This window comes from Bufo gargarizans, chromosome 2, assembly GCF_014858855.1.
Source record: "Bufo gargarizans isolate SCDJY-AF-19 chromosome 2, ASM1485885v1, whole genome shotgun sequence".
NCBI classification, from domain to species: Eukaryota; Metazoa; Chordata; class Amphibia; order Anura; family Bufonidae; genus Bufo; species Bufo gargarizans.
The window spans coordinates 294,286,933-294,303,471 of record NC_058081.1 but is presented as its reverse complement, the minus strand read 5'-3'; the positions used below and the strand labels follow the sequence as shown (position 1 = coordinate 294,303,471).

Below are 16,539 nucleotides of genomic sequence, written 5' to 3'. Positions count from 1 at the left end.
TGTGAGAGAGACAGGGAGGAAGGAAATGAAGGGAGGGAGATGGGAAAGAAAGACGAAAGGAACAGGAGGAAGGGAGAGAGGGAAGAAAGAAAGGAAGGAAGGGGTGGGAACAAGAGAGGGAGGAAGGGAAGAAAGAAAGGAAGGAAGGGGTCGAAACAAGAGAGGGAGGTAGGGAGGAAAGGGGCGGGATGGAGAGAGAGGGAGGGAGGCACAGTGAAGCAAGGCAGAAAGGAAGGGTGGAGGGAGGAAGGCGTCTGTCACATCACCTGCTTCTCTAATAAAGAATCCTTTTGCATTTTGAATAAATATTAAAAAAAAACAGACTACGTAAGGCCTTCAACAACTTTATTTAAATTTATATAAATAAATTAATCATGCACATTTTAAATGTAAACCCAAGTGAACGTAAAGTGCAGACAAACCTGTAACCTTCATCATGCAGAAGGCTAACATCTGACGTTAAAAAATGAAAAACAAAGCAGCTTTAAAATACCAGGATATAATCACATCAGCTTTAACAGCGAGCTAGGAAGCAAAGCCATACCCTCATGTCTCCTGGTCTTATACATTTCCTTGTATTCTTAATGCTAATGTATAAATAAAATAATTTACCAAAATGTGCACTCACAGAGTGAACTTTTATTTACAATACACAATTTAAAACCTATTGTATTTTTATTACATTGGTTCAAATGAAGAACGTTAGACTTTTTTCCTCCTCTTTTTGTTAATAAGTTTTTCTCTGCCGGGACAGTAAAGAAATTGTCAGGTAGTAGATATGTAAAGCATGTCCCACCATTTACAGAGTCCTGTCATAGGCAGTGTACAAAACAACAATACATTCTTCAAACAAGTTCACGAGTAAAGCAGCAAATAAACAACTTGTCTTACAAAATGTTCAATGTTTTCTAGGATTTTTTTTTTTTTTTTGGCATCCTGGACCCTTGAAAGCAGTTAGCCAACATTAAATCCAAGGCTTGATTGCAATATACACAGTACAAATTCGGATAATTGAACATGCAAACGTCAGTTTTTCTATCTTCAGAACAATTTACCCTTTGAGATGAGCTGTAAGGCCATGGTGACTTTTAAAGGGAGAACGCGAAATTCCACAGACCTATCTTGGATAAAGTCAAACACTATAAAAAGTCATATGAACTAAACAGAACATTGAAGTTTATTCCACAGTCTTTGTCAGCGGCACAGAGCGCCATTATAGATGATCTTTCAGACATTTACAGTGTCACACAAGAGCTTCAAGCTCCCAAAATGAAATAAGTGGATGGGTGGGACTTACGACACAAAGCTGAATGTTTGACTGACAGAAGATCAGAAAATGTACCGGTTTTAAGCAAATATAATAGGAATTTAACAAGTGACAAGGGAAACTTACATTTCAAACAAATTTTTGACACAGCATTGTGAACTCCTAAATCCATTACACAGCTTTAAATAAAACTGGAAACTATATCTCTTAAAAGGCTAAAACACCTTTGCTACCCCCCTTGTCATTATTCAGATGGTAAGTGGTTTACAGCAATTCCAAAGACAAAAAGTATAATCTATATTTTAAATAACTGAACTATATATATATATATATATATATATATATATATATATATATATCAATCAGAACAAAACACACCAAAAAGGCTCTAGTTCTGCCTTGGAAATGAAACTAAAGAAAAAAATATCTAGAAATAAAAACCTAGAGAAACTGATAACACAGTATCTATTGCTCTTTCTACCCTCAAGGGCTCAGCAGATCACATGCCTACACCGAATACCCAGCACTGTGAGCCTTTGAGGATTTAAGAGATGTCATGTAACAGCATAAACTAGCAAAAGCAGCAGAATTTTTTTTTTTTTATCTCCTTTGCTATGAATGGCTTGCAGAAACAAGTCTACATGGAGCAGAGATTGTTCAGACACAGATCTCACTGCATTCTCCTGTCATGGAATACTGAAATAAAAGGTAATTAAAAAAAAAATTATAAAAACACACAAAAATGTTACATTCTGCCAGCTGAGATTCACCTTCTTTATTTCAGTAAAGAAAAAAAAAATGGCAGCTACTTTGTCTTATTAAAAGGCGATTGCCATTCCTATGGATGTTTATCACAGGCCCCTTTTATTTAGTTGGTATGCATACAGTTTTCATTCTCGAGGTCATTTTCATTCTCATTCGTCTCCTCGTCACTCTCCAGTGGGGCACCAGTGGCAGCTGAAGCACCTTTCCTGACTTCTCTGTCCAGAGGGAAGAAGCCAGTTCCGCTAATGGTATCTTGCCGTTGATAAAACAGAACATATGCTGCTTTGGACTGTGGAAAAAAAATAAAAAATACAATAAGTGAAAGTCTTAAATGGGTTTTCCTGCTATTAAATATTACAGGTGCATCTCAATAAATTAGACTATCATCGAGAACCTAATTTATTTCAGTAATTCAATTCAAAAAGTAAAACTCATATATTCCATAGACTCATTACACACAGAGTGATCTAATTCAAGTTTTTATTTCTTTTAGTGTTGATGATTATAGCTTACAGCTAATGAAAACCCAAACGTCAGTATCTCAGAAAATTTGAGTATTATATTATTAGACAAGATAAAATGATTTTTAATACAAAAGTGTTGGCCTACTGAAAAGTTTGTACAGTATATGCACTAAATTCTTGGTTAGCGCTACTTTTGCATGAATTACTGCATCAATGCAGCATGGCATGGAGGTGATCAGCCTGTGGCACTGCTAAGGTGTTATGGAAGCCCATGTTGCCTTAATAGCGGCCTTCAGCTCGCCTGCATAATTGGGCCTGGTGTCTCTCATCTTCCTCTTGACAATACCCCATAGATGGGGTTTAGGTCCGGCGAGTTTGCTGACCAATCAAGCACAGTGATAACGAAGTTATTAAACCAGGTATTGGTACTTTTGGCAGTGTGGGCAGGTGCCAAGTCCTGCTGGAAAATGAAATCAGCATCTCCATAAAACTTTTCAGTAGAGGGACGCATTAAGTGCTCTAAAATTTCCTGGTAGATGGCTGCGCTAACTTTGGACTTGCTATAACACAGTGGACCAATACCAGCAGATGACATGGCTCCCCAAACCATCACTAACTGTGAAAACTTCATACTAGATTTCAAGCAACTTGGACTATGTATCTCTCCACTCTTCCTCCAGAATCTGGTACCTCGATTTCCAGTTGTGGCCCATATCCTGGATATGTGTGTGTGTCGTGGCTTTTGAAGTAATGACTTCAGCCGCAGTCCATGACTTTTGAATTTCCCCCAAATTCTAGAATGGCCTTTTCTTGATAATTCTTTCAAGGATGTGGTTATCTCTGTAGCTTGTGCACCTTTTTCTACCACACTTTTTCCTCTCACTCAACTCTTGCGGCTTAGGCTCCTTGTGGACGATGTCAATGACTGTCTTCTGGACAACTGTCAATCAGAGGGACCATTTAAAGGCTTAGGAAACCTTTGCAGGTGTTTTGTGTTTATTCAATATATAACCAAAGTTAGGGCGAGCACACAACACTTGTACCACAGTATTTGATAATATGCATAAAATTTAATTAAATCACAATCAAACTCCACGTGTACAATATAAAATCCACATTGTGCATGCTTTATAAAATACAAATAAAATATTCAAAAATCAATTATTATAAATTTCCACACAAACAGAATTCTTAGGTAGGATGAGTCCCTATATTCACAACACACTGATGTGTGTATGTAACTGCACCGTTAAAGGTTACTGTGCAGTGGCTGAACTTCAGTGTCCAGTGGTATGCATACCCATGTATGTTGATAATACAACTCCTAATTCCTGCACACTATTCCGGTGCTTGTATTGTCTGCAAGTTCCAATCTGTGCAGTGCAGTTTTATCCAGCTACACTCCTGCTCATATAGTGTTCCACTCCACAATAACGTTTGGCAGAGGTTGAGGTTGTTTGTGCTGGTTTTTATCTCCTGCCCCTCACATAAGATTTTATAGATGGAGCCTTCTTACCTTCCTGTTGATTTGTGTCCCGTAAGCCTCTTTGAGGACATGGAAAGTGAAGGCAATGCAGGGTGAAGGCAAGCGGCGTGGGGCGCTGCTGGCGTCTCAGCTCCTACCTCCGATAGTCCTCTTACCCGAAATCTCGCAGGACTTGGAGCGTGATCTGTATCCAGTCAGTGAAGAGCCGTGAATATACAGCAATTTACTCTGCGTCCTGTTTGTCCAAATGTTCCTCTATTTGGATGTTGTTAGCATGGCCATGCATAAAGGTGCGGAGGTGCTTCTCTCACAGGTGTGCAGCCCAGACGCGTTTCAGGAACGCTCCTTCCCTTCGTCAGTTCGCCTTCACCCTGCATTGCCTTCACCTTGCATGTCCTCAAAGAGGCTTACGGGACACAAATCAACAGGAAGGTAAGAAGGCTCCATCTATAAAATCTTATGTGAGGGGCAGGAGATAAAAACCAGCACAAACAACCTCACTACGTATACTCTGCCAAACGTTATTGTGGAGTGGAACACTATATGAGCAGGAGTGTAGCTGGATAAAACTGCACTGCACAGATTGGAACTTGCAGACAATACAAGCACCGGAATAGTGTGCAGGAATTAGGAGTTGTATTATCAACATACATGGGTATGCATACCACTGGACACTGAAGTTCAGCCACTGCACAGTAACCTTTAACGGTGCAGTTACATACACACATCAGTGTGTTGTGAATATAGGGACTCATCCTACCTAAGAATTCTGTTTGTGTGAAAATCTATAATAATTGATTTTTGAATATTTTATTTGTATTTTATAAAGCATGCACAATGTGGATTTTATATTGTACACGTGGAGTTTGATTGTGATTTAATTAAATTTTATGCATATTATCAAATACTGTGGTACAAGTGTTGTGTGCTCGCCCTAACTTTGGTTATATATTGATTATTCACTTCTAGAGGGTGGGTGTCCCTCTAATTGGGCTAGTAGCACATTATCCAGAACTCTGCCTGAAGTGAGTCACCACCTTGAGTATCAGTTTTGTGTTCATTAGCTAGAGTGCAACACCATGGGTCTACAATACTGAACTTTTCACAATACTCTAATTTTCTGAGATACTGACTTTTGGGTTTTCATTAGCTGTAAGCCATAATCATCAACATTAAAAGAAATAAACGCTTGAAATATATCGCTCTGTGAGTAATGAATATATAAAGTATATGAGTTTCACTTTTTTAATGGGTGAGGTTTACTAAAAGAAAAATTCTATTTACACACATACCTAGCACTGGTCTGGCCCCGTTGTTTACATGCAGTTGCAGAGGTGTAGGGCGTATAATAACATTCTATGACATTCTTCTCATGAATATTTGTGGGTGTCAGCTAAGGCTACTTTCCCACTAGCGTTTTGGCTTTCCATTTGTGAGATCCGTTCAGGGCTCTCAAAAGCAGTCCAAAACAGATCAGTTTTGCCCTAATACATTCTGAATGAAAAAAAAAAGAATCCGCTCAGAATGCATCAGTTTGCCTCAGTCACCATTTCGCTCTGGAGGTGGACACCAAAACACTGCCTGTATTGTAACGGAAGAGTTTTTTCAGATCCATGACGGATCCGCAAAAAAAATGCTAGTGGGAAAGTAGCCTAAGATGCCCTTTCCCCTACCCCTGAACTTGGTTCTCTTTGCAGTACACCATCAGCCTTGCTGCTCTTAGCTGACACAGACATTTTTTTCTTCTGGTTGTCCTCCTGGCCATTTAAATCCTGCTGCTTCTTCCATTTATACAGGCCAAGGATTTCACCAGTTACAGTTCATTAAACCATTCTCCCCATTCTGTTGGGTTTTACTGTAATTGGAATTGCCTTTCTGCTCATCAGGTTGTGAAAGCTAATGTTAAGCCATTCCACATTTTGGGTCCAGTAACGTGCAGGGGGTGCAGTGTATTGCTGTCAAGCTCCACCCACATAGTGGAACTCTGTACTGATGTCTATTGCAGTGGGTGTGGCTCATCGCTCTGACAATCTCCGCCCACATTTTGGACCTCAGTACTGATGTGCCGTGCACATGACTGATTGGTACACGCTGACTGCTGGCAAGCGCTGTTCATTCATTCTCAGCCTCCATGAAGACGCCTTCTGAATGAACTGTGCATAACAGCTCTCAGCAAAAGATGGATTGTGTATCTGTGTTCCCACAGACAAGACAGCGAAGGCCTCATGCACACGACCATTGTGTGTTTTGCGGTCTGCAAATTGCGGATTTGCAAAACACAGATGGCGTCTGTGTGCGTTGCGCAATTTGCGGAATGGCACGAACAGCCATTGATATAAATGCCTATTCTTGTCCGCAATACGGGCAAGAATAGGACAGGTTATATTTTTTTTGCGGACCACAGAAAGGAGCAACGGATGGGGACAGCAACCATTGAAGTGCATGGGTCCGCATCCAAGCCAAAAACTGCGGCTCGGATGCGGACCAAAACAACGTTCGTGTGCATGAGGCCTATGTCTGCAGACATCAGTAGTGACGACAAGGCAAGGCTGCTTTCTTCTGCAGCGCTAGGCTGCTGCACGGAACGCCATCATAGCAGACAAAGATACGGGGCCTCTATAGAAGAAGTCAGTCAATTAAAAATCCATTACTTTACATAGAAACATACAAAAAATAACTTGGACAGCCCCTTAAAAAAGTAAGTATATCTTGCGTCTACATATTGTAGATACAAATTAGGCTACTTTCACACTCGCGTTTTGGCTTTCAATTTGTGAGATCCATTCAGGGCTGTCACAAGCGGTCCAAAACGGATCAGTTTTGCCCTCATGCATTCTGAATGGAAAAGGATCCGCTCAGAATGCATCAGTTTGCCTCCGTTCCATCTTCATTCCGCTTTGGAGACGGACACCAAAACGTTGCTTGCAGCGTTTTGGTGTCCGTCTGATGAAACTGAGCCAAACGGATCCGTCCTGGCACACAATGTGAATCAATGGGGACAGATCAGTTTTTTATCACACAATCTGGCACAAAAGAAAACGGATTCATCCTCCATTGACTTTCAATGGTGTTCAAGACGGATCCGCCTTGGCTATGTTACAGATAATACAAACGGATCCGTTCTGAACGGATGCAGACGGTTGTATTATCTGAACGGATCCGCACGAAAACGCAAGTGTGAAAGTAGCCTTAGTTATGGTGCCCCCTGGTGTCCTTTCTGATTGTTATTGGCTGGCCTGCACAACAGCAGGAATAACTGCTAGAGCACCCAGGGGCTGGCACAAAGCTACTGAAGTAATAACAGAAAAAATGGGGTTTGTTCACCGCACTTGTCCTGCCATGAGTAAGGACAAGTGGTAGTGTGTCCGAAACGCATAGGTTTGTTTTTTTATCCTTTTGTACAAGATGTTTTTAATGCATTTACAATAAAGGATTGATTTTTTTTAAGGAATGCCGTAGTAATCACTTTTTTTCTACATTGGAATTCCACGTCAGTACTAAGCTGCTGAGCATGTGTGATCATTCGTACTGGATATATTAAGTAGATAAACTTGTCACCACTGGGCAGTATACACTGCAGCTCACCCACTGAAGCATTCTGAAATGCATAGCTTTACTTCAGCACTGCATTAGCACTGTATATTTATCCATTCATCTGGGTCTATACATTCATCATATCAGGTACTCTTATCATCTCTTTTTCTCCTATATACAATTTTGTGGACCATAAGAACCAACTTTTACCCCCAAAATCGAGGGTAAAATGGCTGTGTATATTATAGTCTGAATGCTAATGACTGCTTCCAATATGGAAACGGTCATCAGCATTGCAGGAGGCACAGGCTGTATTCACCCTCCCTTGTCTTCCTCGAAGTGCCATAATGCACTGATATCAGCTCACATTGCAGCGTGGGCCGGAAGAAGAGCAAGGAGTGGTGAGTCCTGAATCTAGAGAGTGGCAACGCTGTCTGGAGCAAGCGAGGTAAGTTTATTTTTTTAATGTCTGATCTGATGTCTTATAGGGATCTGATCGAAGGCTGATGAAGGCTATGGGTTTGATATGAGACTGATGGAGGTTGGGGGTCTTCTCTGAGTGGGGGGTCTGCTCTGAGGCTGTTGGAGCTTGGGGGTCTGATCTGAGGTCTGATGGAGCTTGGGGGTATGATATTTGGTGAATTAAAGATTCGTAATTACAAATAAATAGATTGTAGTGGCTCACCCACTTGTAATTATGGATACGGTGCTCTGTCAAATTGAATCCCCCCCATTAATAATAATAGCAAATATCATTATATTCAGGACAGGCAGTCCTCACCTGCAATCACTCAGAATAAATATGTATACTATATAAACATTTATTATGCAACCATTACATTCTTCTACATACAGTATTAGTTGAAACATAAAACATTTTAAAATGGCAAAATAATATGAAAAAAGTTATAAAAAGTGAGAAGATATAGTTGACTCTATCAATAGAACAGCAATCCCGATATTAGGTCCATATACAGCATGCTAATAGTAGTGACTGATTTTGGACTGTATACATGTTATTCCTGGTGGATTTATAAGGATAATAGGACGCAGGTCTTTTGTATAAAGAGTCCAAGATCACGATTAGGTTTTTCCTAGTCACTCCAGAATGTAATTTTATTTGGTCAGCAATTCCTCTTTTATCAATTACACTATTTATCCATATGATGTGTGGTATATTCAATAAGTGAGTATTCAATATCGACTAATAGTTGTAATATAGCACATATAATCACTTAGTAGTATCTGCCAATTTGTTGTTATTTCCACATGGATGTGACGTGTCCACCATTAATGTCTATATATCACCCTGGCATACTGTATTCACTTTTTTTAAAAAAAAAAAAGGAGAAAAACCTGTGGTAATTAATAAATAAAAATGTCTTCAATAATGTTCATATAGCTCTTTGATTAGTAATCATATATCTTCCACAGGGTGAGTATATCCACCTTTAGATATCGTTTGTTAATTTTGAATATAGTGATAAATATCACTTACTTACTCTTAGGGTACTTAGTTACTTACTAAGAGTAAGTAAGTGATATTTATCATTATATTTAAAATTATCCAAAGATACCTAAAGGTGAATATACTCACCCTGTGGAAGATATACAGTGCCTTGCAAAAGTATTAACCCCCTTGACTTTTTCGTGTTTTGTTACATTACAGCCTTAAGTTCAATGTTTTGTTAATCTGAATTTTATGTGATGGATCAGAACACAATAGTCTAAGTTGGTGAAGTGAAATGAGAAAAATATATAAATAAAATTATAATTTAGAAATAGAAAACCGAAAATTGCCATGTGCATATGTATTCACCCTCTTTGTTAGGAAGCCCATAAAAAGCTCTGTTGCAACCAATTGCCTTCAGAAATCACATAGGTGGACATCATTTCACTAACTATCTGCAATCTAAGTGTCACATCATCTGTCATTACATATACACACCTTTTTTGAAAGGCCCCAGAGGCTGCAACACCTAACAAGAGGCATCACTAACCAAACACTGCCATGAAGACCAAGGAACTCTCCAAACAAGTAAGGGGCAATGTTGTTGAGAAGTACAAGTCGGGGTTAGGTTATAAAAAAATATCCAAATCTTTGATGATCCCCAGAAGCACATCAAATCTATCAAAACCAAATGGAAAGAACATGCCACAACAGCAAACCTGCCAAGAGACGGCCGCCCACCAAAACTCATGGACCGGGCAAGGAGGGCATTAATCAGAGAGGCAGCACAGAGACCCAAGGTAACCTTGGAGGAACTGCAGAGTTCCAGAGCAGAGACTGGAGTATCTGTACATAGGATGACAATAAGCCGTACGCTTCATAGAGTTGGGCTTTATGGCAGAGTGGCCAGAAGAAAGCCATTACTTTCAGCTAAAAACAAAAAGGCACATTGTGAGTTTGCGAAAAGGCATGTGGGAGACTCCCAAAATGTATGGAGGAAGGTGCTCTGGTCTGATGAGACTAAAATTGAACTTTTCGTCCATCAAAGAAAACGCTATGTCTGGTGCACACCCAACACATCACATCACCCAAAGAACACCATCCCCACAGTGAAACATGGTGGTGGCAGCATCATGCTGTGGGGATGGGACTGAGAAACTGGTCAGAGTTGAGGGAAAGATGGATGGTGCTAAATACAGGGATATTCTTGAGCAAAATCTCACTATGTGCCTGATTTGAGACTAGGACGGAGGTTCACCTTCCAGCAGGACAATGCCCCCAAACCCACTGCTAAAGCAACACCAATCCATGTTAATTCCAGGTTGTGAGGCACCAAAACACGAAAAAAGCCAAGGGGGGTGCAAGGCACTGTATGATTACTAATCAAAGCGCTATATGAACATTATTGAAGACATTTTTATTCATTAATTACCACGTTTTTATCCTTTTTTTTTCTTAAAAAAAAAGTAAATACAGTATACCAGGGTGATATATAGACATTAATGGTGGACACGTCACATCCATGTGGAAATAACAACAAATTGGCAGATACTACTAAGTGATTATATGTGCTATATTACAACTATTAGTCGATATTGAATACTCACTTATTGAATATACCACACATCATATGGATAAATAGTGTAATTGATAAAAGAGGAATTGCTGACCAAATAAAATTACATTCTGGAGTGACTAGGAAAAACCTAATCGTGATCTTGGACTCTTTATACAAAAGACCTGCGTCCTATTATCCTTATAAATCCACCAGGAATAACATGTATACAGTCCAAAATCAGTCACTACTATTAGCATGCTGTATATGGACCTAATATCGGGATTGCTGTTCTATTAATAGAGTCAACTATATCTTCTCACTTTTTATTACTTTTTTAATGTTATTTTGCAATTTTAAAATGTTTTAACTAATATGTAGAAGAATGTAATGGTTGCATAATAAATGTTTATACAGTATACATATTTGTGATTGCAGGTGAGGAGTGCCTGTCCTGAATATAATGATATTTGGAGTCTGATGAAGAATGAGGGTCTGATGAGGATTGGGGGTCTGATCTGAGGTGTGATTAAAAATATTTTTTCTATTTTCCTCCTCAAAATCCTAGGTGCATCTTATAGTCCAGTGCGTGTTTTAGTCCGAAAATACTGTAAATGGCTACACAGAGTGGGTATCAAAATAATCCCAAGGGTCACCATAGCAAGTACAAAACAGCAATATCTAAAAACAAATATAATTTCAAATGAAACATGTTTTGCATGATCTAACAGGTAATGGCGTATCATTGGACGATCTCTTGTGCATGAGACAATATGCATGCTTTTAAAATAAAATTATCTCAACAGCTTGTAGATATAGAATACTTGCCACTATCTGATCTTCAGATGCAGTGGAAACACTACTATCATCAAAGTAATACCATTTCCCATCATCTTTATTTTTTGCAAAGGCTGTGTCTAGGAGAAAAGACAAAATGAAGAGACATCAAAAATCTTTTTCCTGTGACTTGGAGTGGAAAATATCTTCTTTTACATATTCATACTGTGAAAGCCAGTATTATAAAAGGCTAACCCATTCCATCAATTAAATGACTTAAAGGGGTTTTGTCTCTTCAGCAAGTGGCATTTATCATGTGGAAAAGGTTAATACAAGGCACTTTACTAATGTATTGCTATTACCCATATTGCCTCCTTTGCTGGCTTGATTCATTTTCCATCACATTATACACTGCTTGTATCCAGGGGTTACGAGCACCCTGCAGTCCAGCAGCGGTGGTCGTGCTTGCACACTGTAAGAAAAAGCGTTGTCCTCTGTGGTGGCTGGGACCGCACATAGGCCGGATCTTTTTCCTATAGTGTGCAAATATGGCCACCGCTGCTGGATTGATCATGAAAATGAGCAGTACATAACGTGATGGAGAATACATTAGTAAGTGCCTTGTATTAACTTTCTCTATATGATAAATGCCATTTGCTGAGGTGAGACAACCCCTCTAATTGTCCTCTAGGGACCTACTGTGCAATATGTTTTTTTGGTATACAAGTAGTATCTGAGCAACTGAAGCTTCACTGTACACTCTCGTAGGATTCCGCACCCATGAGATTTTTGAATGAATGCATCTGAAGCCAAAATCCATCTGGTGTGGTACAATGCCATAGGGTATATAATACTGAAGAACATGGAGTGCCTAGGGCTTCGTAGTATGGAGCCAAGGGGACTCCATGTGCCCCCATACATCTTCAGGGCACACTGTTCTGCAATACCCACAGGTTCATCCAGCCAGTGATGCACACATACAAGATAATTGAAGTATACCAGTATATTCCCTGATATGCATCTGTATAAATAGGTCTGGAACTTACAATGGCCACCTCCCATTCCTCCATAGTGATTTGATACAGCTATTAAATTGTAGCAACAAGGGCCAGCATTTGGATTGATGAGGAATTTTGACATGTCCAAATCACTGTTTGAAAAAAAAAAAAAAAAAAAAAAAAATTAGTAGACAACACATAGGAAACATACATTGCTTAAAAAGAAAAAAAATAATAATAATAAAAAAAGCTATCCTTAAAGGGGTTGTCCCACAAAAAAATATTAAAGTTTTCAAACCAGCACCTGGATCTGAATACTTTTCTCTTGTAATTAAAAATTTAGCATAGCCACTGAGTTACTCAATAAAATGTATCTGTATAGCGCCACCTGCTGTGTTTTTTTTCTTATTTCTTTGTCCTGCTGACTGAGAAGGTCGCACATGCTCAATTTCATCCTTGAACTGCCTCCTGAGCTGTGATAGGGAGAGCAGGGTCACGCCCCCTTAGCCCCTTGAGCTGTGAGCTTCATATAAATCTAGCAGAGCAATGAATGGGGAGATCTCTGGATCCATGTGAGGTACAGGGCTGGTTCTAGCTTTGTTAGAAAGAGATTGTCATGTACTATACGATGTCAGTTTTTTTTTTTTTTTACATTAATCATGGGATAACCCCTATAACAGTTGAGAGAGATGCCAAAATACATATCTTGTTCATATCTGCATCGGAGACTGGGAGCTGACAAAAAAAAATAAAGTCCTTCATGTAGGATTTTTTATTCCAGTAAAAAAATAAAGCAAACAAAAAAAACAAAAAAAAAAAAAAAACGACTCCTCAACACACTACATTGTAATCAATGAAGCCTGTTCAGCTCAGCTATGTGCAGAACCTGGAATGTTTGTTATTTTCACTGTTCGGCTTCACTAATAGAGCAGAACAATAAAAATGCCTGTTGTGGGTGAAAATGTAGATGTTAATGGCAGCTGTAATAATTATATCAAAATTTGCAGGTCACCAATGGCGCTGACATACAGTTGCAAGAAAAAGTATGTGAACCCTTTGGAATGATATGGATTTCTGCACAAATTGGTCATAAAATGTGATCTGATCTTCATCTAAGTCACAACAATAGACAATCACAGTCTGCTTAAACTAATAACACACAAAGAATTACATGTTACCATGTTTTTATTGAACACACCATGTAAACATTCACAGTGCATGTGGAAAAAGTATGTGAACCCTTGGATTTATTAACTGGTTGAACCTCCTTTGACAGCAATAACTTCAACCAAACGTTTCCTGTAGTTGCAGATCAGGCGTGCACAACGGTCTTGACCATTCCTCTTTACAGAACTGTTTCAGTTCAGCAATATTCTTAGGATGTCTGGTGTGAATCGCTTTCTTGAGGTCATGCCACAGCATCTCAATCGGGTTGAGGTCAGGACTCTGACTGGGCCACTCCAGAAGGCGTATTTTCTTCTGTTTAAGCCATTCTGTTGTTGATTTACTTCTATGCTTTGGGTCATTGTCCTGTTGCAACACCCATCTTCTGTTGAGCTTCAGCTGGTGGAGAGATGGCCTTAAAGGGGTTGTCCAAGTTATATTTATTGATGACCTATCCTCAGGATAGGTCATCAATATCAGATCGGAGGGGGTCCGACACCCGGCACCTCCTCCGATCAGCTGTTTGAAGAGAAGGCGTGCGTGGTGTCAGCGCTGCCTCCTCTTCACTGTTTACCTTCTAGCCGTTGCATCTGCAGTGGTGAGCAGCTGTAATTACACCCAAGCCGTCCTATTGAAATGAATGGGACGGCTTGGGTGTAATTACACCTGTTCACCACTGCAGATGCAACGGCTAGAGGGTAAACAGTGAAGAGGAGGCAGCGCTGACACCGCGCATGCCTTCTCTTCAAACAGCTGATCGGAGGAGGTGCCGGGTGTCGGACCCCCGCCGATCTGATATTGATGACCTATCCTGAGGATAGGTCATCAATAAATATAACTTGGACAACCCCTTTAAGTTCTCCTGCAAAATGTCTTGATAAACTTGGGAATTCATTTTTCCTTAGATGATAGCAATCCGTCCAGGCCCGGACGCAGCAAAGCAGCCCCAAACCATGATGCCCCCACGACCATACTTCACAGTTGGGATGAGGTTTTGATGTTGGCGTGCTGTGCCTCTTTTTCGCCACACGTGTTTCTTCCAAACAATTTTACTTTGGTTTCACCTGTCCACAGAATATTTTTCCAGTACTGCTGTGGAACATCCAGGTGCTCTTGTGCAAACTGTAAACGTGCAGCAATGTTTTTTTTGGATAGCAGTGGCTTCCTCTGTGGTATCCTCCCATGAATTCCATTCTTGTTAAGAGAATCTACGATATGTAGAACACTAAACAGGGATGTTAGCATATGCCAGAGACTTTTGTAAGTCTTTAGCTGACACTCTAGGATTCTTCTTCACCTCACCTGTGCTCTTGCAGTCATCTTTACAGGATGGCCACTCCTAGGGAGAGTAGCAGCAGTGCTGAACTTTCTCCATTTATAGACAATTTGTCTTACTGTGGACTGATGAACAGCAATGCTTTTGGAGATACTTTTATAACCCTTTCCAGCTTTATGCAAGTCAACAATTCTTAATCGTAGGTCTTCTGAGAGCTCTTTTGTGCGAGGCATCATTCACATCAGGCAATGTTTTTTATAGGACAGGGCAGCTGTAACCAACACCTCCAATCTCATCTCATTGATTGGACTCCAGTTGGCTGACACCTCACTCCAATTAGCTCTTGGAGACGTCATTAGTCTAAGGGTTCACATACTTTTTCCACCTGCACTGTGAATGTTTACATGGTGTTTTCAATAAAAACATGGTAACATTTAATTATTTGTGTGTTATTAGTTTAAGCAGACTGTGATTGTCTATTGTTGTGACTTAGATGAAGATCAGATCACATTTTATGATCAATTTGTACATAAATCTATATCATTCCAAAGGGTTCACATACTTTTTCATGCAACTGTATATAGATTTTTGGTTACTATACAATATAATGCCAAATGGGCACCTTCATCAGGTATTCATATAGCTGAGGAAGGTGCCGATTGAGTGTTGCAACGTATAGCAATACTAAGCACATTCTGATTTCCGGATTACCTGTTGCACCGACGTATTCTGTTACTGATCCGGACAATGGGTTGTACAGTGGTGGTTCTGAGACTAAGATTCTTTACCAAGCTTACAGATATATTATACCTGCACAATTTCATCAGGTGAGCATATCACCAACTGTTTTTGTCTATACAATAGTCATAGAGTGTACACTCTGAAGCAAGGTGTGTTTTTCTGTCTCTTCCAGTAATCATGTCAGCAGTAGACACTTTGGTATACGTGAAAGAGTCACCTGCCTAGGCTGTGTTCTGCTGGGGAAGTGTAGCATTACATGGATGGCTCAAGCCCATCTCCAGCACTAAGCCTCTGAACATAAAGGACTAAGGGCAATAAACATTTGGATACCAGAGCCTGAAGACGGTAAAGACTTGAGCCCCAAACGGCACAAAATCCTGTTAGGCTGACTAAGTTCATGTCTAGTTACCCTTAACAGAAGTGATATTTTAATTCCCCCTCTACCCCCAACTTCTCCTTCAAAACACACAGGTCTCTAGAACCAGTTACATTCTAGGATGGGACTGCTTACCCGGATTGTGACCATTTTAATTTACTGGCATAATTACCCGCTAGATAAAATTTACCATATTTTGCTAATACAAAGTATATGTATAACATTATTTGTAATAATTTTTTTAAATGTATTTTTGTTTTTGTTTTCCAAAAGAGCTCCTTAAAGGGGTTGTGCAAGAATAGGGAATTGGGGAGGGGGGTTGGAAGGTTTGAGAATTCCCCTACTTGGCTGGGCCTGTAAAGGGAAACTTGCTTACCTGTTTCCTGGCGCTGGCTCCCAGCGTGCAATGCTCCACTGGGCTCCCTCTCTGTAAACACGCGGTTTGACATCGCCACAGCTAATCACTGGTCATTGCTGTGATGGGTTCTCCTTACGCCATGACAAATGGTCACATGATGCAATGGGATTAGATCTTAACCGCGACCAGTGATTGGCTGCGGAGACGTCAAACTGCATGTTTACAGCAAGGAAGTCTAGTAGAGCATCGCAGGCCTGGACCTTTATAGGTCCAGCCTAGGAGGGGGGAGTTTTCTCCATTCTTGCACAACCCCTTTAAAGGGCTGTTT

The 16,539-nt window shown here is 40.0% G+C and overlaps 1 protein-coding gene across 4 annotated transcripts in view; it reads right to left on the bottom strand.

Annotated features, from left to right (window-relative positions):
* Positions 1 to 328: 328 nt before the first annotated feature.
* Positions 329 to 16,539, bottom strand: part of USP15 (ubiquitin specific peptidase 15) — a 121,117-nt gene continuing 104,906 nt past the window's right edge. For all 4 annotated transcript variants that reach the window (XM_044280391.1, XM_044280394.1, XM_044280392.1 and 1 more), the window contains 3 exons: positions 12,345 to 12,448; positions 11,350 to 11,438; positions 329 to 2,321 (listed from right to left, as the gene is read on the bottom strand). In XM_044280391.1, the coding sequence (XP_044136326.1) occupies positions 2,136 to 2,321; positions 11,350 to 11,438; positions 12,345 to 12,448 (379 nt within the window). In that variant the 3' untranslated portion in view covers positions 329 to 2,135. The remainder of the gene's footprint in view (positions 2,322 to 11,349; positions 11,439 to 12,344; positions 12,449 to 16,539) is intronic.